The 26172-nt window shown below is 41.7% G+C and overlaps 1 protein-coding gene across 6 annotated transcripts in view; it reads right to left on the bottom strand.

The window, feature by feature from the left end:
- Positions 1-20157, bottom strand: part of QSOX2 (quiescin sulfhydryl oxidase 2) — a 43780-nt gene extending 23623 nt beyond the window's left edge. For 4 of the 6 annotated variants that reach the window (XM_073313753.2, XM_073313755.2, XM_073313757.2 and 1 more), the window contains exons 1-5: positions 19781-20157; positions 10076-10176; positions 6492-6540; positions 5128-5236; positions 4844-4934 (exon numbers count right to left, since the gene is read on the bottom strand). In XM_073313753.2, the coding sequence (XP_073169854.2) occupies positions 4844-4934; positions 5128-5236; positions 6492-6540; positions 10076-10176; positions 19781-20060 (630 nt within the window). In that variant the 5' untranslated portion in view covers positions 20061-20157. The remainder of the gene's footprint in view (positions 1-4843; positions 4935-5127; positions 5237-6491; positions 6541-10075; positions 10177-19780) is intronic. The other 2 variants (XM_073313754.2, XM_073313756.2) reach the window with 1 other exon arrangement.
- Positions 20158-26172: the final 6015 nt, after the last annotated feature.

Genomic DNA, 26172 nt, shown 5'->3' with positions numbered 1-26172 from the left:
CATCATGTAATTAATTTTTTTAATCTCTCAACAGCCCTAGTATTTATTAGTATTCCAACATGGACACTAACAATTTCTGTTCAACAGAAATTTTACTTCACTGGGGGAAACTATTTTTTCTTGTCTTCTGAGCTGTAGGATTTTTCCTTAGCCCATCCTGACTTCCCCCACCTCAAGTCTCACATGTCTAAAGACCACATATGAGAGAGAGACAGAGACAGACAGATGAAATGTCCTGGAGAAGCCTCCAAACACAGATAAAATGGTATCTGTTACACACCCACTGGTCTGTGATGACATGTTACATACATACAAGGATTTTAAAGCCAATATTTCAGGCACTGGCTTCCATTTTTCTGAGCTCAAATAACTCCAGTTTTGCCACTAGCCAGCTCCTTGTCTAATGTAATCAGAATGGTCAAACACACACTGCATGTTTCTAAACAGATTATGCCTAGTAATCATGCAATTTGTTTTCGTTACTTATCCTAGATTTTGGCAGTAGTAGAAAACTAACAAAAGTTGTGTAGGCTAACCGTAGCTCTTTAGATTGTGAAATGGGGCCAAACCAAATTTCATATGAAAATAATTTTCCACTTCCTCATACCTCAGTTCAAGAGGCTGAAAATACTTACTATCCAGTCTACACTAGAATGATGGCACAACATTTTGTCAGTGTCCTTAAGTTTCACATTTAATTAGGCAATGTGGCACATAAAGCTACCCATTCACGTAGAGAAAGATTTATATGCAGGAGTAGACAGTCATCTCCTTGAGGCAAGAACTAAGTTGTATAGACAAGCCATTTACAATGCACACTTTGCTTCTCTACAAAAGAAAAAGGACACTAAACTTTCTAAACTACTACATGCTACAAGGGGCCACAGCAATGGTTCCCTCAACCCACCCAGCAATATTGTTAACCTATCCAACTATACTCTCAGCCCAGCAGAAGCAGCTGTCTTATCTCGGGGCCTCTCCTTCTGCCCCTCCACCCCCACGAACATGATACAGTTCTGTGGTGACCTAGAATCCTATTTTCGACGTCTCCGACTCAAGGAATATTTCCAGAATACCTCTGAACAACATACTAATCCACAGAGGCCTCCCTACCAACATTACAAAAAGAAGGATTCTAGTGGACTCCTCCTGAAGGTCGAAACAGCAGACTGGACTTCTACATAGACTGCTTCCGTCGACGTGCACGGGCTGAAATTGTGGGAAAGCAGCATCACTTGCCCCATAACCTCAGCCGTGCAGAACACAATGCCATCCACAGCCTCAGAAACAACTCTGACATCATAATCAAAAAGGCTGACAAAGGAGGTGCTGTTGTCATCATGAATAGGTCGGAATATGAACAAGAGGCTGCTCGGCAGCTCTCCAACACGAGTTTCTACAAGCCATTACCCTATGATCCCACTGAGAGTTACCAAAAGCAACTACAGCATTTGCTCAAGAAACTTCCTGAAAAAGCACAAGATCAAATCCGCACAGACACACCCCTGGAACCCCGACCTGAGATATTCTATCTACTACCCAAGATCCATAAACCTGGAAATCCTGGGCGCCCCATCATCTCAGGCATTGGCACCCTGACAGCAGGATTGTCTGGCTATGTAGACTCCCTCCTCAGGCCCTACGCTACCAGCACTCCCAGCTACCTTCGAGACACCACTGACTTCCTGAGGAAACTACAATCCATCGGTGATCTTCCTGATAACACCATCTTGGCCACTATGGATGTAGAAGCCCTCTACACCAACATTCCACACAAAGATGGACTACAAGCCGTCAAGAACACTATCCCCGATAATGTCACGGCTAACCTGGTGGCTGAACTTTGTGACTTTGTCCTTACCCATAACTATTTCACATTTGGGGACAATGTACACCTTCAGATCAGCGGCACTGCTATGGGTACCCGCATGGCCCCACAGTATGCCAACATTTTTATGGCTGACTTAGAACACCGCTTCCTCAGCTCTCGTCCCCTAACGCCCCTACTCTACTTGCGCTATATTGATGACATCTTCATCATCTGGACCCATGGAAAAGAAGCCCTTGAGGAATTCCACCATGATTTCAACAATTTCCATCCCACCACCAACCTCAGCCTGGTCCAGTCCACACAAGAGATCCACTTCCTGGACACTACAGTGCTAATAAACAATGGTCACATAAACACCACCCTATACCGGAAACCTACTGACCGCTATTCCTACCTGCATGCCTCCAGCTTTCTCCCTGACCATACCACACGATCCATCGTCTACAGCCAAGCTCTGTGATACAACCGCATTTGCTCCAACCCCTCAGACAGAGACAAACACCTACAAGATCTCCATCAAGCATTCTTACAACTACAATACCCACCTGCGGAAGTAAAGAAACAGATTGATAGAGCCAGAAGAGTTCCCAGAAGTCACCTACTACAGGACAGGCCTAACAAAGAAAATAACAGAACACTACTAGCCGTCACCTTCAGCCCCCAACTAAAACCCCTCCAACGCATTATTAAAGATCTACAACCTATCCTGAAGGATGACCCAACACTCTCACAAATCTTGGGAGACAGGCCAGTCCTTGCCTACAGACAGCCCCCCAACCTGAAGCAAATACTCACCAACAACCACATACCACACAACAGAACCACTAACCCAGGAACCTATCCTTGCAACAAAGCCCGTTGCCAACTGTGCCCACATACCTATTCAGGGGACACCATCACAGGGCCTAATAACATCAGCCACACTATCAGAGGCTCGTTCACCTGCACATCCACCAATGTGATATATGCCATCATGTGCCAGCAATGCCCCTCTGCCATGTACATTGGTCAAACTGGACAGTCTCTACGTAAAAGAATAAATGGACACAAATCAGATGTCAAGAATTATAACATTCATAAAACAGTCGGAGAACACTTCAATCTCTCTGGCCACGCAATCACAGACATGAAGGTCGCTATCTTAAAACAAAAAAACTTCAAATCCAGACTCCAGCGAGAAACTGCTGAATTGGAATTCATTTGCAAATTGGATACTATTAATTTAGGCTTGAATAGAGACTGGGAGTGGCTAAGTCATTATGCAAGGTAGCCTATTTCCCCTTGTTTTTTCCTACCCCCCCCCCCGACGTTCTGGTTAAACTTGGATTTGTGCTGGAAATGGCCCACCTTGATTATCATAAGAAGAAAAGGAGTACTTGTGGCACCTTAGAGACTAACCAATTTATTTGAGCATGAGCTTTCATGAGCTACAGCTCACTTCATCAGAGCTGTAGCTCACGAAAGCTCATGCTCAAATAAATTGGTTAGTCTCTAAGGTGCCACAAGTACTCCTTTTCTTTTTGCGAATACAGACTAACACGGCTGTTCCTCTGAAACCTTGATTATCATGCACATTGTAGGGAGAGTGGTCCCTTTGGATGAGCTATTACCAGCAGGAGAGTGAGTTTGTGTGTGTGTGTGTTTTTTTTGAAAAAAAAAAAAAAAAAAGGGGTGGGGGGTGGTGAGAAAACCTGTATTTGTGCTGGAAATGGCCCACCTTGATTTTCATACACATTTTAAAGAGAGTGGTCACTTTGGATGGGCTATTACCAGCAGGAGAGTGAGTTTGGGGGGGGGGGGCGGAGGGTGAGAAAACCTGGATTTGTGCTGGAAATGGCCCAACTTGATGATCACTTTAGATAAGCTATTACCAGCAGGAGAGTGGGGTGGGAGGAGGTATTGTTTCATGGTCTCTGTGTATATAATGTCTTCTGCAGTTTCCACAGTATGCATCCGATGAAGTGAGCTGTAGCTCACGAAAGCTCATGCTCAAATAAATTGGTTAGTCTCTAAGGTGCCACAAGTACTCCTTTTCTTTTTAAGTTGTATAGCACACTGCTAGCACTGGCATTATCTACATCCCTCCCACCAAGCAGCTTGTTTCAGTCTGGCATTTTATTGGCCCTTTTCTGCTGCAAAAGACCCTGCTGTGTCTTTATTTAGCCTTCCTTTGGATGTGCCAAGTACCCCAGAGGGGTTCTTACCTCACTTACTTGCTACAATGACATATTTAATTGCTTCACTGATTGATATCCATCACACACAACAATCTGTTATAAGATTTAAATGGGCAATTAAGCCCTGACTCCAAGAAACATTAGCAGCGTGGGCCAATTTGAGACATTCAATAAAAACATAGCCTATTTCCACATTATAACAACATACAGGATATGCAATACCCTAAATGTAGTATCATACAATTCCTGCAGAGTCTACTACACCTCAGCACAAACTGAGCTAAGATCATCATCGAAGAGTTTTACTACAATATTCTGTATTGTCTTGGTTTTGGTGGCTTTTCTACTTTAATTAGTGTGATGTATGGACCACACAGACACACCTAGTATATCATACAGATTAAAGTAAAATAACTATGTTGCAAAAGCAGACCAACAGGAACAAACTTTATGAATGGTTCTCTAATACTGATAAAGCAATGTCATCCATGATCTGAAATATTTTTCCTGTGATGATGTGAGGTTTGACAGAAGTATTTTGCTAATATTGAGGAGGATAAACTAAACTTCTACTAAGGAATGAAAGGAATCCAAATAGTCAGAAAAGTAACACTGCATTTCTTTAAAAAACGCACTCCTCTCTGTGACTAAACTAAAAGCCAATGCCTTATGGCATCACGTGGCTTAGTCATATTCTAAATGCATATGATCTGGCTTTCACTACTTATGTGCCAATCCTGCAAGCAGTCGCACCTTTATTCACATGCATAGTTCCAACCCCAATTGTAATATTCATGATTTAAATATTGGATTAAATTCACAAGTCACACATTACCTCTCGCCCAACATAGGAGTTACTACTTTCAACCACAATGGCAGTATAATGATGGCTAGTCTTGTCAAAAAGAGAAGCAATCTCACTGGACCTTTTAAGAAAAGAAAAGCTATTTAGTACATGAAGAATTCAGTGTTCTCATTGCCCACAACATGAACTTACTCTAAGTATTTGTTAAACAGAAATACAAAAACATTCTTTATCCTTGGAAATCGTCTTGACATTTTATTTGAGTAGCATACTACGTGTACAATATTTTGTGTTATTTCAAACAAGGTTCTTACGGAATTGGATCTAAGGGAGGGCAAGCAGGTGGTCTTGATTCTTGAGAATGGTTCTGTAGAAAATCAATCATCATCTGACGAACAGTTTGGAGCTCGCGATCTGACCCTGCTAAAAACAGATAAATAAAGAACTATTCAGAAGACAGAAAAGTATCACTAAGTTCAGGTTGTCTCATTCTCAGTTTTGAGGGGTTTTTTACTTAAAAAGCTAGGTGACTATGTTTGTTTTAGGAGGGGGTAAAAGTACTTTTATTTGCAAGATTAAGTTTGCAGACTTTTTGTAAAAGTTGTTTTCCCCAAGAGCTTTAAAAAAAACCAAAAAACTCAAAACAGCTGATCTGCCTCTCATCAGGGTTTTCAACACCCTATCATATTGCTTCATATAGGTCTACACTCACACATAAACAACGCTTATAGTGGCAGGAGTTCAAGCAGCTTTTTTGCAATGGAGATGTTCAGTGACCAAATGAACGCTTTTTGTTTGCATGCTGGCTAACAGCAAGCATTGAAAATTTGAGCCACTGGTGTAATGCTCTTAACAAATGGCCCAGGTAAGGTAACAACCAGCCACAAAGGGAAATTAATAATAATAAAGGGTTTTTTAATTTAACTTAAGCTTTGAAATCGGGGGGGGGGGGAAGCCTAAAAACCAGATCTTTTTACTTAAACTTTTTTGTCAACAAAAGCAACCCCCTCCCAAACGCTAAAAAAAGCGGGTACAATTGCAATAATATTCTACCAGAAGGGTTAATGGTGCAGGTGGTCTGTTTTCTGACCTCTAGCCTTTTATATGTTAGTCCAATCGAAAAGATGTGTTACTTTAGTCTGTAGCCAGACCACTTCAAGGTGTGACCATATCAGAGCCATAAATGATCAAGTCCAATGTCGTTTAATATTTAAATGAAGGACTTCTAATAAATTCAGGTGTTGGAGAAAGTAGTGCTGGTAAATCAGAAGGTGGCAATCTTCCATTGAAGTCAGAGCCAAGCAAGTGCTTCAATAGGGACACCATGCTGCTGAGAAGTGTGTGGTTTTTTTTTACATGAGATTTAAAATGAAGGATCTGCCCACTTGCAACAATTAAATACTACAACGTATTTTAAAAGCACAGGGGTGTTAACTCTACCGTCCTGGACAAATGTAAACTCTAGCAATTACATTCTGCCATCTAAAATTTTCCCTGCAGTTTCATTTTCAAAGGGTATTTTTAACCTTCTATTCTAAATAGTTGCTTACTGTGCTGTTAAAGAGCCTAGGGATGTCTGAATTTTATTGATGGGTAAAGAAATCTTGTTTATTATAGAATGTACTCTGGGATAGTAGGATAAATGCTTTTGAGATAGGTTAGAGTGGGGTTTTCTTACCTTTGTAATTTTCCCCAGTTGTGAACTGCTTTGTAAATGCTTTGAAGTACTGTGGGGTGAAAAAAAAACATTCCTTTGAAGACAACTCATGGCTCAAGGGGAAAAAGTACTTCAGGAAAGCTCAGTGCAGAGGCAGAACACAATTTTCATGAGTTCTTGCTTTTTACAGTTTTAATTCATCACATGTTGTTACTTAGCTTACAGACAAGCAGAATATACAACTGAAATTTTACTCTTGCCTGGTAAATTCCAAGGGCTGATCCTCAGCTGGTGTGGGTATAATGATTGCTGATTTACACCAGCTGTGGATCTTGCCCACTGATCCTTAAACGATCAAACTCTTATCTCACTAGTTTGTTAAATTTATAGAAATTTTTGACTTATAAAATTCTGTATAGATTTTCTCAGAAAAAACAATTTTCAGAGGCATTCTGAAAAAATTCAACTGAAGTCTCCAACTTCATAGACAAGGTTAGGATTGAGAGGTTGACTCATACTGATGATTTACTAAGCAAAACTTAACTGATGGATATACTCGATAAATTGGACAACTGGTCTGAAATCAACACAATGCACGCCAATAAAGACAACTGCAAAGTTACACAGGAAAAATTAAATGCAAAAATATAAAATGGGGAATAACTGGCTAGGCAGTAGTACTTCTGAGAAGGAGCTGTGGGTTACAGTGGATCACAAACTGAATAGGAGCCAACGCTATAGTGCAGTTGCTAATACCTGGGGTGTATTATTAGGGGTGTCACATGTAAGACACAGGATGTGATTGTCCTGATCTACTCGGCACTTGTGTTGCCTGAGCTGTGTCCGGATTTGGGCCCCACATTTTAAGGAAACAGTCCAGAGCAACAAAATATGATAAAGAAGTTTAGAAAACCTGACCTATGAGTAAGTGTTAAAAAAACAGGCATGTTCTGAAAAGACGACAAACGGAGGACATGGTAAATCTTCAAATATGCTAAGGGCTATTATAAATAAATAAATACTGGTTCTGTGGATGAAGGGAAAGCAGTGGATGTATTGTTTCTTGACTTTAGCAAAGCTTTTGACACGGTCTCCCACAGTATTCTTCTCAGCAAGTTAAGGAAGTATGGGCTGGATGAATGCACTATAAGGTGGGTAGAAAGCTGGCTAGATTGTCGGGCTCAACGGGTAGTGATCAATGGCTCCATGTCTAGTTGGCAGCCGGTATCAAGTGGAGTGCCCCAAGGATCGGTCCTGGGGCCGGTTTTGTTCAATATCTTCATAAATGATCTGGAGGATGGTGTGGATTGCACTCTCAGCAAATTTGCGGATGATACTAAACTGGGAGGAGTGGTAGATACGCTGGAGGGGAGGGATAGGATACAGAAGGACCTAGACAAATTGGAGGATTGGGCCAAAAGAAATCTGATGAGGTTCAATAAGGATAAGTGCAGGGTCCTGCACTTAGGACGGAAGAATCCAATGCACCGCTACAGACTAGGGACCAAATGGCTAGGCAGCAGTTCTGCGGAAAAGGACCTAGGGGTGACAGTGGACAAGAAGCTGGATATGAGTCAGCAGTGTGCCCTTGTTGCCAAGAAGGCCAATGGCATTTTGGGATGTATGAGTAGGGGCATAGCGAGCAGATCAAGGGACGTGATCGTTCCCCTCTATTCGACATTGGTGAGGCCTCATCTGGAGTACTGTGTCCAGTTTTGGGCCCCACACTACAAGAAGGATGTGGATAATTTGGAGAGAGTCCAGCGAAGGGCAACAAAAATGATTAGGGGTCTAGAACACATGAGTTATGAGGAGAGGCTGAGGGAGCTGGGATTGTTTAGCCTGCAGAAGAGAAGAATGAAGGGGGATTTGATAGCTGCTTTCAACTACCTGAAAGGGGGTTCCAAAGAGGATGGCTCTAGACTGTTCTCTGTGGTAGAAGAGGACAGAACGAGGAGTAATGGTCTCAAGTTGCAGTGGGGGAGGTTTAGATTGGATATTAGGAAAAACTTTTTCACTAAGAGGGTGGTGAAACACTGGAATGCGTTACCTAGGGAGGTGGTAGAATCTCCTTCCTTAGAGGTTTTTAAGGTCAGGCTTGACAAAGCCCTGGCTGGGATGATTTAACTGGGAATTGGTCCTGCTTCGAGCAGGGGGTTGGACTAGATGACCTTCAGGGGTCCCTTCCAACCCTGATATTCTATGATTCTATGAAATAGGATAGTGAGCAATTGTTCTTCATATCCCCTGAAGGTGGGACAAGAAGCAATCAATCTGCAGCACGGGGTTTACACTGGGTATTAGGATAAACTTTCTAACTATAAAGGTAAGTAAAGTACTGGAATAGGTTACCAAGGGAGGTTGTGGAATCCCCTTCACCGGAGGTTTTGTTGGACAAACACCTGTCAGGGATGGTCTAGGTTTACTTGGTCCTGACTCAGCATGCGGGGCTGAACCAGATGACCTCTCGAGGTCCCTTCCAGCCCTGCAATTCTATGATTCTGTGCTAAAGGATACTGCTCACACCCTAAACAGTCTTACCTCCCTCTTGTGGTTAAAACAAAATACATAATGCAACGTAACTTCTACCTATTTTAAAAAACAAAACATACTGTGCTTTGGGAAGAAACGAGTCACGTTTTGGCCTCACAACATGATAGAAGAAAAAAAATCACTATTGTTTTTCCCCAACATCAGAAGAACAAACAGTTTTTATATTATAACACCTCTCTTCTCACACTACAAACTTTTTATTGAGATTCTCCTTGTCCCCCATTTTATTTTCACATGGGGTAAATAATGATAATGATGATTACACACAACAGGGAAGATTGGTAGTATGGCAAATACAGAAGTTCATTTTCATCTTTAGATGCAAAATTTCCATATTAAACACAGTTCCTGATTCTCTTGGCAAACAGTAGAAAGTATTTTTAAATTCAATTTAAGTAAACTGTGAAGTAAAAAATTAAGAATGATATGAGGCTAGTGAAGGATTGATTCAAAGATTACAACACTAACACACAGTCCCTCATGAAATCAGCTACTTGATTCCATGTTTGTCCCTGATGTATCAGTTTTAAACTACTGGATTTACCCTCATGTCACTAACTGAGACAAAATGTACAACTCTATTAATGTTGTTTACGATATATGGATCTTTACATGTTTAACAGCTAACACATAGATTGCATCCAGATACCTTAGTGATGGGAGACAAAAATACTTTAAAAGAATATATTGCTTTCTGGTGCCATGTCTCTTATGTTCGAAAAATTCTAATTCAGTGTTTAGGACAATCATAAACCCAGCTGATTCAGATAATTGCATCATCTATTCCATTCTATTGATTAACAGAGCCTGAAAGCATCTTTTATTATAATCACAAGAATCTTTGCAGAAGAAAAAGAAAGCACCCAGATCCAAGAACAAGTACACAATATTCTGGGTAAGTAAGTTTACTCTGTTTTTAACTACAGGCAGCAGGTTCAACAGTTGTAGTTTGGAACATGGAATAATAGAAACCGTTTGAGATTTAAAGCAAGTATTTTTTTAAAAAATGGAATGACCACCATTTGCCTGATGCTGTATATCGTGCTACTTACCCTAAAAGTTGGATAGTAGAGAATACCATATTCTTTACAGGTCTCATAGTTCTCTTCCTCCCCACAATCCAGCACACCAATCCTGATGGCAGGTTCCCAGTCTGAAAATAAATAAAAAACACATTTACTTTTTGGTGCAGCGGTGACCAGGCATCCTATCTTAGGTCATGCTCTGGCTCCCATGGAAGTCAATGGCAAAACTCTCACCGACTTCAATGGGGTAAGATCAAGTTGTAGGTCTACCCACATCTGTCCTGCATTTGCACCCTCAACAATAATTTGGCTGATTAGTTTTGAAAACTAACTAAAGATGACATCTACCACAATGGAGAGAAGTATTTTCAACAAATCTAAAGAAAAAGAAATCCAAAGCAAACAATTAGACTTATCTCTAAGGCTGCTGGCATTACTCAGTTCAAGTGGATGAAACAGGGCCCAACCCAACACTAACAAATGGTAGGTACTGTATTCTCTGGTTTATCCAATCAGCTAAGCTCAGTACTCAGTTAATTGTATTCTTCATGTCAGTTTTCAAAGATGAACATAATGGCTACCCATCTGCATGGCTTTCAGTTACATGGTTACACAGATGATGTATAATCTATCAGAGCTGATGGTAACATAGACCTGCTTTTTGCTGAACTTGTAACTTATTCAGAGGCTTACAAAATGGTGCAATGCCTAATTAAACCACAAAGCTCACATTTTGATTAATGACTGTGCTCTCAGGTGCAAGTGCTATCCAAGAGCATATTGGATGCAACTGGAAGATATCTGAGCAAATACAGCACCATGAAGATTAATTGGGGTGTAGTTTCAAGTTTTGTAAAGAGTGTTATTGAGAATAAATATTCAGAATGATAAATAGCTTGAAACATTCTTACACAAACCATTTTGATGAGAGAACCTTTGGAGGCCTTTAATAGTTTTCTTTCCCCCTTTATCAGTATTTTAAAGTAATATGGTGAAGTACATGCTGCCAGTAAACATTTAAATGTATTAAGCTTCATTGCTAAGAGATACTTGTGCACTGTACAGAAAAATAGTCAATCTTTTAAAAATAAAATTCTGTTGCAACTCCCACTCCCCAACAGCCTTCCTCCCCTACCTGTGTAGAATAATAGCAGGAAACAAGGGAACATTAAATGTCCATAACTAACCCAGAGAAATTGGAAAACAGCCATGACAACTCTGGACATCCTCAAGGGGGGAGCTTCAAAAGCCATCCCTCAGCATTGAAAAGGTCCCATCTCCAGCATGTCCTCCCCCGCAATAGGAAACAAGAAATAGCGTATGTCACTTTCCTTGCTGTACCATCATTTTAATCATTCTTTAGTGGCCTTTAAAGAAATTTGCGTTTCTTGTCGGAGGCCAAAAATAAAAGGCTTGACATTTGGAAAAGGATCATTATCACTCATTTTCATTACTCATTTTGTTGTTTGATAGAATACGCTTATTAGGGATGAGTGAACTGGCTCAGATAAATTAACACCATTGTCCCTCAAAATTTTCATCCAAAACTTTATTCAGATATTTTTAAAGATGTTAGCTTGACATATTTCCTCTGTTGTTTTTGCCCACATACGCCCTCCAGGGACTGTGAAGTGTAAATTCCAAAATGCTGCAAATCAAGCTGTTCTTGTGAGATTTCCAATTCAATTTTGAAGCTCCAAGTAGCTTGGATAGTTCACACAGGCATCCAAGCTTTCGGATCCTTCGGTATTCAAACACACTGTTGACATTTAAGTCCTATGCCTACGTGTGGTACTAAAGCAAATGGATAAATTCATGTTGTCAGCTTTCAGAGTAACAGCCGTGTTAGTCTGTATTTGCAAAAAGAAAAGGATGCTCAAATAAATTGGTTAGTCTCTAAGGTGCCACAAGTACTCCTTTTCTTTTTGCGAATACAGACTAACATGGCTGTTTTTTCTTTTTGCGAATACAGACTAACAGCCATGTTAGTCTGTATTCGCAAAAAGAAAAGGAGTACTTGTGGCACCTTAGAGACTAACCAATTTATTTGAGCATAAGCTTTCGTGAACTACAGCTCACTTCATCGGATGCATCCGATGAAGTGAGCTGTAGTTCACGAAAGCTTATGCTCAAATAAATTGGTTAGCCTCTAAGGTGCCACAAGTACTCCTTTCCTGTTGTCAGCTTTACATCAAGAACTTTAGAATTGTCTGTATATTTTTGCCCCAGAGTTCTAAACTTAGCAACCATAAAGAAGAGCTAGATAACTTTTACTGTAATTAGTGCAACCTTAATGTCATGTCAAAATGACATGACATTGCTAGACTGAACAAAACAAGTGTACAAACAATTTTTTTTGGCTATATCCATAACTTAATAGGATGTAGTCTCTCTTTGGATAGACAGGCAAAAGACCATTGACAGATGAATTCTTACAGCAGTATCATAACTCAAGGCATTTTCCAGAAGGATTTGTTTATAATTAATTCCATTCTATTTTCATCTGGCAGACTACAGTAACAGTTTGAACAGCCTCAAATATTGCTTTGTAGGCTCAAACTGGATTGTTCATGCAGAATTCTCACAGCACACCAAAAAGTGTCTGACAAAAAGCATCAATGCTTGCTGTCCTCAGGACAGCAATGGCAGAGACTTAAAAAGGACTCTCTCACCATTTTGACATACTGAGTGGATTGGGAAAGTATGGTCTTAATAACTGCCTCTCCCAAAGTTTATTTCTAGGCAGAAGAAATGAGTGTGTTGCAATCCCTTACCCAATTAAATGCATGCACAAGTGGTACAAGTTTTTAGTACTCTGCACTGAAGGTACAGCATAGCTCACAAAACTTGGAGCCAATGGTATGTCATAGAATTATTCACACACTTCTTGCAAGAATTCTAAATCTTTCTATCCTGGTAAAATCATCATCTAGCGCTGAGAAAAAGCAATAATATTTACAGGAAATAGTTTCTTTTGTCTTCAGGTACTGACTGTTGGATTGAAGACCGATCTGAAATACAGTCAAATCTCCGGATACTTTCTTCCCTACTCCCAAAATATAAACCCACTATAAACTCCCTCTTTATAGAAGCAGAAAGCTATTGTTCACTTCTCCGAAAAAGAATAACTTGTATAATATTGCTGACTTAGAATGGCTGACACATTCCACATCTACAGATCAATATTTTCAGCATAACAATGTGCTCACCAAGCTATTCTTTCTATAAGGATAAAGTATTTGTTTTATTATTACAAAGATAGGGTATCCATCTATGAATAATCAGGGATTTTTCATTAGTGATAAACCATAACACAGTATGAAGGACAAAAGGAGAGAAAACTTTAAAATGTCTGCATCATGATCAATAAGCAAAATCAGAGTGATGTTTTATGCTATGTTGTGCAATCACCTTAATCCGACTAGCTTCAGTAGGTAATTTCAAACCCTAATAAAAACAATATCATACAAATTGCACTCGAACAACAGATCACATCGTTCTGCATTCTCAAATTGCATATAACTAAACTAATATAGTTAATACTATCATCCAGTTGGTGTAACAGATGGCAACCATACACTTATCTGAGGAAAAAACATTTTAGGAAATATTCAACATGAAAAGCTGTATTAATGTTTATTATTCCAGTTTCACAGTGAAACAGCTCAATGACATAAGCTACAGTAATATGCCTCCCTTCTTCCTGTCCTATACTGCTATACTTCACAAAAAAAGTTGTGGAATGCAAGCATCCATCTGTAGAAAATACTGAATTTTATCCCACAAGTTATTTTTCCGTGTAGGTGTGGAGATGAAGCTAAGGCTCTCCCTCCCTCTTCCCAAAAGTAAATAATACGGCCATGTACTTAACAGGGCTTATAATATTTTTAAAGCAATTCACAGCCAGACACAGTTTTACCAAGTTTGGTGGTCACACCACACATAAGTCAGTTTCAGAAACCGTGCTTCAGGACTTGGTAAGGGTGGAAAGCAATTTACAGCTCAGGTTCTGGTAGCACCATTCTCTCTCATTTCCAAAAAAGTCTGCCTATACCATGCAGAGAACTGGTGCTTTCATAGTCATGCTAGAAAATGGCTGTCAAGCGGGGTGCTAGCAGAGCCACATCTGGTGTCTGATCACCATTTCTGAACACTGCTGTCTGTATCTAGCAACGTTCTCCGAATGTACACAAGACTTAATCTGTACAATTGTTTCTGGATGCATAAGAACTCAGGAATTTTCTTTTTAAGCCACTCCCTACTACACCAGTATGTCGAAGGAGACTCCTCAAGTAGTTACTTTAAAATACTGAAAGAAGAATCCAAACAGCTTTGGCATAAGTTGAAGATACATCTATTTCTATTAATGCTGGTGTCTTTGGGAGTTTTTTCTTTTTCTTTTATGAATTCCTGTGAATCAACAAACTCCTTTAATTTAAAAACGTACTAAAGTTAAACTTGCCTCTATGTCAAAGGACATGAAAATTTCATTAAGTTCAAAACTTGATTGACATTTCTATGCCAGGCTGCTTTTGAAATTTAGCGTTACCTTTGTTTTTCTTTGAAAGAACTCCTGCATTTTTATCAGGAAGGATGGGGTAGCTGATTGAGAATTTCAATTGCAGTGAACATGCCGACAGCTGAACAGACGCCAGTAGTAACTATAAGCATCCTAGAGCAGATGGACATGTATTCACAGGAACACAAAAGATACAAGAGTCTATTTTATCAAATTAAACTACAAAATTAAAAAAATAAGTTTGGCTTCATGGTATCTGTTTCATTCAACTTTTACCATTCCCCCTCCCTTTTCCACCTGTCTTGATCCCCCTACACACAATGAACAGAAGCACTATAAACTTAATGCAAATAGCCTACTTTACAACAATGCAAGCCCATCACTAGCTAAATACTTGGGTTAAAGAGCACCAGCTGGGATGCATGCAGTTTAGCATTCACTTCTGATAAAAGAGCCTTTAGTTTCCTAAGGGAAGTGAAACCCATGCTTCTGTTCACCTCTGTAACACGCAGCCTAGATTGTATACAACACTCTAGCATATTAGATTTTAAAGTGATATTAGTATTACTGGGAAGGCCTAAATAGATTTCAATGAATGCAGAATGAAAAATAGTACCAAGATTTTCCAACACTGCATTACTAAAGAGTTAAAAATTTAACATGCCACATCTCACATGCCAAATTTAGTCCAGTGCTTCCAAAGTAACAGCCATACTTTGCTATACATTTAAATATCCTGGAAATTGTTCCAAAAATGAAACTTAGGGATAACAATGGAAAACAATTTCTGATAGAGATCCTCCAATCTGTAAGGACCCAATGTGTATCCCAAATGTGTATCCTGTGTGAAAAAGGAAATCCAGTAAAATTATTTAAACAAAGACTACTTATTCTGAAGAATTTTCCAGCCAGCAAGCTGATTTTCATCCCCTACAGATCCCTGCAAATATAAAAGTACAAAACGATAAAAAATTCAAAGGCTGGTCAAATTGACTGGATTATGAAACCTATCACCACTTAATATTCTAAAGTATCCAAGATATTAACATCAAAACATTACTAAAGAGGGAACACCTTTTCACAAATCTTTTTCTCTTAGGTACTACAGGCATTGCAGTATTCTCCATTATGAATTTTTAGTAACAGATAAGAGACATTGCAGGGCTTCCCTCTATTAGTATTCCCTGCTGATCAGGTGTATAACTAGCATGAAAGTCTATTCCTGAACTATACAGCTGAAAAGGTGTTCATTTAAGAAACAAGAAGGAAGACATAAGTGTCAACTTTGGAAGCGGTGGTTACAGGGTTTTTCAGTTATCTTTGCACTGAGAACTATTACGTAAAATTCCAGCCCCAAAGCAAATTTTACAGGCAAGTTTTAATTGCCTTTAAAAAACAGCAATAGTAAACTTAAACAGAGTAGCAGTCCCGGGAACTGTTTTAATACTGAGTATTTTAGCAACTGAGCACCATCAGGACCAACTCCAAAATTAATTTTAATGTTTATTCTGATAGAAGAGTAGACACCTAAATGAAAATATAAGTTTTGATGCTCCATCAGCGTACGTAGCATTGCACAAAACAGCCACGGTTCTTGCTTTCAGTTTTTGAAGTTTGCAGTTGTTACTGCAGAATGAGACCTTCAGAAAAGGAATTAAAGTGAACTGCATTAGCACAGGCCTTCTCTATATAGAAAAGCTGTACCAATTTAACCAGATCAGTAAAACTACTTTAGTTCAATCACTGAAACCCCCTTGTGTGGACACTGTTTCTGTATAAGAGTGCCTTATATTGATTTAGAGATCCATATAGGGTCTTGTCAATGTAGTAACTACAACTGAAATTCCTAAAATAGGTTGAAAAATCACATCTTTATTTATTTCAGTGTAAATCTGTGTGGGGGCATTTATTTTGGCTTAGGTGCCCTGTTTGATATAACAAGTCAAAATATGACACTCCTCATCCAAAATAAACGTTTCCACACTCAAACTTTCCTCAAAATAACTAAGTGTGAATTATAACAAATTTGTTATTTTGGCTCCAGCTGTCATGTAGACAAGCCCTAAGAGCAGCCACACAAAGGGGATGCACCAAATTCACAAAACAAATTCCTAACTCAATTTAGTTAAATCAGTACAATTTACTTATGTGGCCAAGTGCCAGGAGATATGAAACACATTTTAGTGTTTGAGTAAAACAACCATGAAAGATAAATCAGAGTAGTCTCCCCGTGTGAAATATTTTCCATTTCCTTCCTCATTGTGGCAGTTCCCACGGGTCTCCTACTAACACCACCTTTCCAGACACTAAGACAGAAAAGTTATTTCAGACACTGCCCTAACCAACTGCATTGTTAGTAGTGTCCATTTTGGTCTGACAAATTGCTAATGCACTAAAGTCTGCCAATCACAAAATAGTAAATCTTTTAGGGGTGAAATTTTCAGACTGTGGCTAGAAGCATAAATCCCTCCTCCCACAAGGTGCTCCCCCCGACCCCGCAGATGGTCACAATAATATAAATAAAGTTTCAATAAAGGTCTAATCCTATGAAGTGCTGAGTTGAACTCTATGGTTATATTTGCAAAGAGCTGCCAGCTCTGATGCATTTAAAGCAAAAGGCCTTTTTCAAAACTAATAATTGGAACCCATACGGTGCTGAGTTGAGCACAGACAATGGCTCCAAATAAGATGTTCCATTAAAATCAGCATTTCACAAGAGAACAAAGGGGTATCTTTCCTTACAAGTCTCAACATGCACAGATTTCTCTGGAAATCACCCAATTTTGCTATTAAGAGTTGGGAGACCCTCTATTCCAGAGGCAAGCGTCCACCTCCTCTCTTTCAAATTCCTCTTCAAACCATATTTCTACCATTCAGTCCATCAAGCTTAATGTACCGCCCAGGTAGTTTTTTTTTTTTTTTAAAAGGTATTTGTATTTGATTGGTCACCAGTAATGTCATATTGGACTGAAAGCAACTTGTGGCAGCGAGCTTTCCGGTGTATATTCTATACGGCTCTGAGATGACTGTCACTGCTAGCTCAGTAAGTAAAAATAGTAAAATAATAATATCGTAAGTGACTAAATACACATCACACCTAGGGATAGGGGTGACCAAACTTTTTTGGCACACCAATCAAATACCCATTATTTCAAAATGAATCTGTCATGACTATTACATGACTGCTGGCACATTGTGCAGTCTCACACCACACACAGAATGTCTGCCTATTTCCCCCATTGTTAGTCTTACCCAATACTCCCTTTTGGAATAAAGCACTTATTTTTGCTTTGTGCTAGGACGTGAGTGTCTGTATTAACTGTAAGAGCACAGAAGCGAGAGATAGCACTATTAGCAGCCACACTGTGTAAGAGTCAGTCTTCCAGAAGGCCACAAGTGAAAATTCATTATAGTGTCAAGTAATATGCAAGAAACACATTGAATGTGCTGTATATGGACCCACCCTGCAGATTAGCCACTAGTGCTGTCTCAAACTGGGCTAGGGTTCATCCAGACGGTTCTCAAATGTGTCTTTCAATTCAGGTGAAGGGAAAGGCAAACTCATGTCAAGGATGATATAAATCTTGTGGTTGGTGATCCAAGAAGCCAGAATGCTGATGAAAAATTAGTGTTCTGGACTGGAGAAGTTTAAAATGTCACTGAAAAAGTTATTAGTAAGAAAATATACATTTTAACTATAAGCAATGAAAGCTATTTGTACATAAAATGAACAAGGCGTCATGCTGATGTATAAAAATAGTAAAAGGAGATTGTTTACACAAAACCCAAAAGAAAGCCAGGCACTTTTCATTAATCAAATATTACAAATTCATTAATGGGATCAGAAAGTTCATTCCTGGGAGGCAGCGCTTAAGTGAAAACCTATAGTCAATATAGGACTATTGCATTTCAAAATGATAAGGAAATAAAGGTGGCTTCTCAAGACATACATGCTCAGATTGTTAACAGGGAATTTAGTACAGTTGACATTTCATTTGTCAAGAGTTCTGTTCTATTCAGGTTCTTAGGTGGTGCTCATCATCAGGGTATCTGAGCACTAAATCCCCATGCTGCCCAGAATTTGGCTTACAGTTAGTTTGGATTTTTACAGTACTTCATTCTTTTCTGTCTTCATTTCTCTATACACTCTATGCAAGTGTTCAGTCTTCCTTTTTATATTAACAAAGCTTAAGTTAAGTGAATGCACTGCAGCTCAAACTATTATTTTGTTATTTGTTTAGTTCTTAAAATAGGGTAGGCACTTTACAAAACATACAGAAGATGTAGTGCCTGGAAGCATTTACAATCTAAATATACCGCATATGCTGTTAGAGCTTCCACTTGTACACCTTGAAGCACCCGGATACTGGATATTTGCACATACACAACACCCTAGTAGTGGAATTCTCTTCTTCATAATAGTGAAAGCAGGGATTCCTTTTTTCTTTTTCTTCTTTTTTTCCCCAAACTTAATTTGAAAATATGTTTCACTATTTCTGCTATTGTTGCCATTTATCACATATTGCTCCTTTCTGGGCAGCACTCTGATGTAGTGACAAGTGTTTTGCAAATCAACAAGTAAATAAAATAAAGCGGGGGCAAACTGGGATTTGGGGGATAATGTTGAGGTAGGTCCTGATGTCCTTGTCCAGGGTTCTGCTGGTGGGTGTGCAGCCCATACAAGCGAGGTAGATGGCAGATGGACAGGTTAAGGGTAGTTTGCTATGGGGACTGGATTGGTGATGGGATGGTGGGGGCTGCCCTGCTGTAAATTGCTTTGAGATCTACCAACTAAAACCAGCTCTCTACATGCAGAGTCATATTTTGACAGTTGCTTATTACGGTGGCTAGCTGTGTGAATGGGGATTGTGGGGGGCAGTAGGATCAGTGATGTTAAGGGGGGGGGACCCCATTACTGTACACATCCCAAAGCACAGATCTCAGGGGCAGGGCAAAGCTGAGGTGGGTGGAGGGGCTGAGGGGGTACAAGGTTGGAGGAGTAGGGGAGACTGAAATCTTCTCTCACATGTGCAGCCAGGCAGTGGGGGCGAGGGGGTAGGAATGGGGGGGGGGGAATCGACATGCACATCCCCAGCCAGAGCCTGCACAGGGGGAGGGCGGGCAGAGGGTCACGTCCCTGGCCCAGGCGGTGCGGGGGAGGCTGGGCTGGGCTCCCCGGGGAAGGGATCGGGGGCCCGGGCTCCCGGACTCACCTCTCACGTCCCCGGCCAGGGCCCGCCAGGTCGGGGCGAAGCCGATGCAGTGGCCGCACGACGAGCTGTAGAACTGCAGCACCCAGGCGGCCGAGGAGTTGAGCAGCGCCCGGCGCACGGTGCCCGCCTCCAGCACGGTCAGCGGGTCCTCCCCGGGCCGGTACAGCCGCGCCGCCTCGCCGCCCAGCCCGGCCGCCGCCACCAGCCCCAGCAGCAGCAGCAGCAGCGGCGGCGGCGGCGGGCCCGGGGGGCAGCCGCCGCCTGCACCACCCGCCGCCATGTTGGGAGCCGAGGGGAGGGGGAGGCCGGCCCTCGCTCGCCCTAGCAACAGGCCGGCCCTGGAGACGGGCCTAGGCCAGCACCCGGCGCCCGGCCGGGGTTGGCACGCAGGAGGGGCGGGGCCAGCGAGACACGCCCCCCAGGGCTTCCGCACTGACACGCCCCTCGGGTGCGGGGAGTCGCTCCGAATTAGCCCCCTCTTTTCCTGGACGTAGGCAGGGGCTTCCGCAGTGACACGCACGACAGGTAAGGGGGAAGTCACCCCGAATCAGCCCTCCCCCCAACACTAGGACTTCTGCACGGACACTGCCCCACAGATGAGGGGGAGTCACCCCGAATCAGACCCCCCCCCATCCACACAGGGGCTTCCACATTGCCCCACAGGCTGGGGGGGGGTCAGCCAGAATTAACATCCCCCAATCATTATGTAACCCCAACATCAGCATTACCAGCCCCCAGCCTTCAAAAATCAAGAGATATAAATAATAATAAACTTGGGGTTCTGTTTATTTGCCTCCTGGTTTTCAAGCCTTTAGGGGATCCTGTCTTTGAGCCTTTCTCTGCAGCCAGGGGGCCTAGAAACTTACTGGCTTTTTTATTTACTTGACAGCCAAGAGTTGCACCTAATCACAGGATTCCAGGAGCTGGGACTTTAAGAAAAATGCCAAATATCATGAGACTTGAGATAAGATTGTAAGAATTGGGGAACGCTGCCTCCAAGTGAGGGAGAGTCACTCAGAGAAACTCACTCCAATGAGGGAGTCATCCCCAAAATGGAGAGTGGCACCCCAAGCAATCACTCAAATGAGGGGAGGCCCTGCAAAATGAGAACAGGTATCCCCCTGAAAATAGAGCGGTGCTGCCCTGAGAATTGTCCCCCACCAAAAAAATTGCATGTTGTCCCCTCAAATGAAGCTGTCCTGTCCGCCCTAAATGAAGGAAAGCGCCATATAAATGAAGTGGAGTCTACACCCCCCCAAAGAAGCTGCGTTTCTCCCTTACACTGGTGAGATTCGGAAGCACTGAAATGTTGCATGGAAACACACACTCACAGCCAAAACTTGCATCATAAAGGGGCTGCTGCTTTAAAAGTATCTCAAAATCAATCTTCTTATACTTCCCCATCTGAAAAAAATTCCCCCATACACACACTTCAAAATGGGGCAGAATTCCCTGCTCCCAAATTAGGATCTGCCCTAATTTATGGTGGTTATAGCCACAGTTCCCACTGGTTCAGAGTAACAGCCGTGTTAGTCTGTATTCGCAAAAAGAAAAGGAGTACTTGTGGCACCTTAGAGACTAACCAATTTATTAGAGCATAAGCTTTCATGAGCTACAGCTCACTTCATCAGATGCATATCATGGAAACTGCAGCAGACTTTATATATACACAGAGAATATGAACCAATACCTCCTCCCACCCCACTGTCCTGCTGGTAATAGCTTATCTAAAGTGATCATCAGGTGGGCCATTTCCAGCACAAATCCAGGTTTTCTCACCCTCCACCCCCCCACACAAATTCACTCTCCTGCTGGTGATAGCCCATCCAAAGTGACAACTCTTTACACAATGTGCATGACAATCAAGTTGGGCTATTTCCTGCACAAATCCAGGTTTTCTCACATTCCCCCCACCCCCGTACACACACAAACTCACTCTCCTGCTGGTAATAGCTCATCCAAACTGACCACTTTTCAAGTTTAAATCCAAGTTAAACCAGAACATCTGGGGGGGGGGGGTAGGAAAAAACAAGAGGCCCAGAAAAGCTTGACAACCAGCATTCCCAACACTTCCCCTTCTACCCCTGATATTCTGTTACTCCTTCAGCATGTCCTTACCCTGGGGGCTTTGTGTGTGGAGTGTCCTAGGGCTGCCTGCACCAGCCCACCCCTGTACAGGCACAATTTTTGAGGGCCTGTTCTGCTCCCTATGCCCCCACATATACAATTAGAGGAGAGTAAAGGGGGTCACAGTTAAGAACCCCACAGTGGCTGGACTAGCGTATCCATTGGTAATAATAGCTAAGGTTTTTTTGCATATTCTAAAGCCTGGCCTTGTTTTTCAAGGAAATTGTTGACTATACAATTAAGTAACAAGAGATGTTATCATGGAAGTGCAGGAGAATGAACAACACCAGAAACATTTCTACAGTTTATTTTAAAAATTATACATTTATTATGAAAATAAAAGTTTTTAACTTCATGACATTTCTTCCTGGCTCATGGAGAAGAACAGTTTAAAACTATGGCTGTGAGGAGCTGGGATCAATCCTAGTAAGAACCATATTTTAAATTGTAGAACTCAGCAGGAGAGAGACACTAATGGAACTACAGTACTTTAAAGTTCTTTCAACACACAGGACATGATAAAAAGACTGACCAGAACTCCCCACGTTCTAAAGAGGACTTTTGAAATACTGTCCTTTTTAAGTCAGGTTGGTTATAAGCTAGTAATTCATTTCTAACACCTCCTGTAGCAGTAGCAAACATACTAAAGCCTACTTTCATTTGTAGATGTAGGATTAAGGATTTTCATTACATTACCAAAGAGAGAGAAAGAGAGAATGTTCCCGAGAGGGAGAATTCAAAGGACTCTAAGAACTCACATAAATTCCAATAAAGAATGAAGTCACCCAAAACCCAGCTAATTCTTACTTTGTCTTTTTAGGATACAGACAAACTCATCTCTTAACACTTCAGGGTAAAATAGTAAACATACAGGGCCAGATTCTTATCTCAATTACACCAGAGTAAATTCAGATAGTGGAATCTACTTCCATGATAATTTACTCTGCATTTACACTGATGTCAATGTCCACATGATGTCTATAGTGCGGATTAGAACCTTACAAATACCTAACATAAAATAAAAGAATAATGCTGATCTGAGAATCAGAGACCAGATTCTAGATTTCAGAGTAACAGCCGTGTTAGTCTGTATTCGCAAAAAGAAAAGGAGTACTTGTGGCACCTTAGAGACTAACCAATTTATTAGAGCATAAGGTTTCGTGAGCTACAGCTCACTTCATCAGATGTATATCGTGGAAACTGCAGCAGACTTTATATATACACAGAGAATATGAACCAATACCTCCTCCCACCCCACTGTCCTGCTGGTAATAGCTTATCTAAAGTGATCATCAGGTGGGCCATTTCCAGCACAAATCCAGGTTTTCTCACCCTCCACCCCCCCACACAAATTCACTCTCCTGCTGGTGATAGCCCATCCAAAGTGACAACTCTTTACACAATGTGCATGACAATCAAGTTGGGCTATTTCCTGCACAAATCCAGGTTTTCTCACATCCCCCCCCCCACCCCCATACACACACAAACTCACTCTCCTGCTGGTAATAGCTCATCCAAACTGACCACTCTTCAAGTTTAAATCCAAGTTAAACCAGAACATCGGGGGGGGGGGGGGGTAGGAAAAAACAAGAGGAAACAGGCTACCTTGCATAATGACTTAGCCACTCCCAGTTTCTATTTAAGCCTAAATTAATAGTATCCAATTTGCAAATGAATTCCAATTCAGCAGTTTCTCGCTGGAGTCTGGATTTGAAGTTTTTTTGTTTTAAGATAGCGACCTTCATGTCTGTGATTGCGTGACCAGAGAGATTGAAGTGTTCTCCGACTGGTTTATGAATGTTATAATTCTTGACATCTGATTTGTGTCCATTTATTCTTTTACGTAGAGACTGTCCAGTTTGACCAATGTACATGGCAGAGGGGCATTGCTGGCACATGATGGCATAGATCACATTGGTGGATGTGCAGATGAACGAGCCTCTGATAGTGTGGCTGATGTTATTAGGCCCTGTGATGGTGTCCCCTGAATAGATATGTGGGCACAATTGGCAACGGGCTTTGTTGCAAGGATAAGTTCCTGGGTTAGTGGTTCTGTTGTGTGGTATGTGGTTGTTGGTGAGTATTTGCTTCAGGTTGCGGGGCTGTCTGTAGGCAAGGACTGGCCTGTCTCCCAAGATTTGTGAGAGTGTTGGGTCATCCTTTAGGATAGGTTGTAGATCCTTAATAATGCGTTGGAGGGGTTTTAGTTGGGGGCTGAAGGTGACGGCTAGTGGCGTTCTGTTATTTTCTTTGTTAGGCCTGTCCTGTAGTAGGTAACTTCTGGGAACTCTTCTGGCTCTATCAATCTGTTTCTTTACTTCTGCAGGTGGGTATTGTAGTTGTAAGAAAGCTTGACAGAGATCTTGTAGGTGTTTGTCTCTGTCTGAGGGGTTGGAGCAAATGCGGTTGTATCGCAGAGCTTGGCTGTAGACGATGGATCGTGTGGTGTGGTCAGGGTGAAAGCTGGAGGCATGCAGGTAGGAATAGCGGTCAGTAGGTTTCCAGTATAGGGTGGTGTTTATGTGACCATTGTTTATTAGCACTGTAGTGTCCAGGAAGTGGATCTCTTGTGTGGACTGGACCAGGCTGAGGTTGATGGTGGGATGGAAATTGTTGAAATCATGGTGGAATTCCTCAAGGGCTTCTTTTCCATGGGTCCAGATGATGAAGATGTCATCAATATAGCACAAGTAGAGTAGGGGCTTTAGGGGACGAGAGCTGAGGAAGCGTTGTTCTAAATCAGCCATAAAAATGTTGGCATACTGTGGGGCCATGCGGGTACCCATAGCAGTGCCGCTGATCTGAAGGTATACATTGTCCCCAAATGTGAAGTAGTTATGGGTAAGGACAAAGTCACAAAGTTCAGCCACCAGGTTAGCCGTGACATTATCGGGGATAGTGTTCTTGACGGCTTGTAGTCCATCTTTGTGTGGAATGTTGGTGTAGAGGGCTTCTACATCCATAGTGGCCAGGATGGTGTTATCAGAAAGATCACCGATGGATTGAAGTTTCCTCAGGAAGTCAGTGGTGTCTCGAAGGTAGCTGGGAGTGCTGGTAGCGTAGGGCCTGAGGAGGGAGTCTACATAGCCAGACAATCCTGCTGTCAGGGTGCCAGTGCCTGAGATGATGGGGCGCCCAGGATTTCCAGGTTTATGGATCTTGGGTAGTAGATAGAATATCCCAGGTCGGGGTTCCAGGGGTGTGTCTGTGCGGATTTGATCTTGTGCTTTTTCAGGAAGTTTCTTGAGCAAATGCTGTAGTTGCTTTTGGTAACTCTCAGTGGGATCAGAGGGTAATGGCTTGTAGAAACTCGTGTTGGAGAGCTGCCAAGCAGCCTCTTGTTCATATTCCGACCTATTCATGATGACAACAGCACCTCCTTTGTCAGCCTTTTTGATTATGATGTCAGAGTTGTTTCTGAGGCTGTGGATGGCATTGCGTTCCGCATGGCTGAGGTTATGGGGCAAGTGATGCTGCTTTTCCACAATTTCAGCCCGTGCACGTCGGCGGAAGCACTCTATGTAGAAGTCCAGTCTGCTGTTTCGACCTTCAGGAGGAGTCCACCTAGAATCCCTCTTTCTGTAGTGTTGGTAGGGAGACCTCTGTGGATTAGTATGCTGTTCAGAGGTATTTTGGAAATATTCCTTGAGTCGGAGACGTCGAAAATAGGATTCTAGGTCACCACAGAACTGTATCATGTTCGTGGGGGTGGAGGGGCAGAAGGAGAGGCCCCGAGATAAGACAGCTGCTTCTGCTGGGCTGAGAGTATAGTTGGATAGGTTAACAATATTGCTGGGTGGGTTGAGGGAACCATTGCTGTGGCCCCTTGTAGCATGTAGTAGTTTAGAAAGTTTAGTGTCCTTTTTCTTTTGTAGAGAAGCAAAGTGTGCATTGTAAATGGCTTGTCTAGTTTTAGTAAAATCCAGCCACGAGGAAGCTTGTGTGGAAGGTTGGTTTTTTATGAGAGTATCCATTTTTGAGAGCTCATTCTTAATCTTTCCCTGTTTGCTGTAGAGGATGTTGATCAGGTGATTCCGCAGTTTCTTTGAGAGCGTGTGGCACAAGCTGTCAGCATAGTCTGTGTGGTATGTAGATTGTAATGGATTTTTTACCTTCAGTCCTTTTGGTACGATGTCCATCTGTTTGCATTTGGAAAGGAAGATGATGTCTGTCTGTATCTGTACAAGTTTTTTCATGCAGTTGATAGATTTCCACTCCATACGGCTAAATGCAGTGCCTTGCATAATGACAGGTTTCAGAGTAAC

This window comes from Lepidochelys kempii, chromosome 16, assembly GCF_965140285.1.
Source record: "Lepidochelys kempii isolate rLepKem1 chromosome 16, rLepKem1.hap1, whole genome shotgun sequence".
Lineage (NCBI taxonomy): Eukaryota > Metazoa > Chordata > Testudines > Cheloniidae > Lepidochelys > Lepidochelys kempii.
The sequence above is the reverse complement of the archived record's forward strand: the minus strand, read 5'-3'. Positions and strand labels throughout refer to the sequence as shown.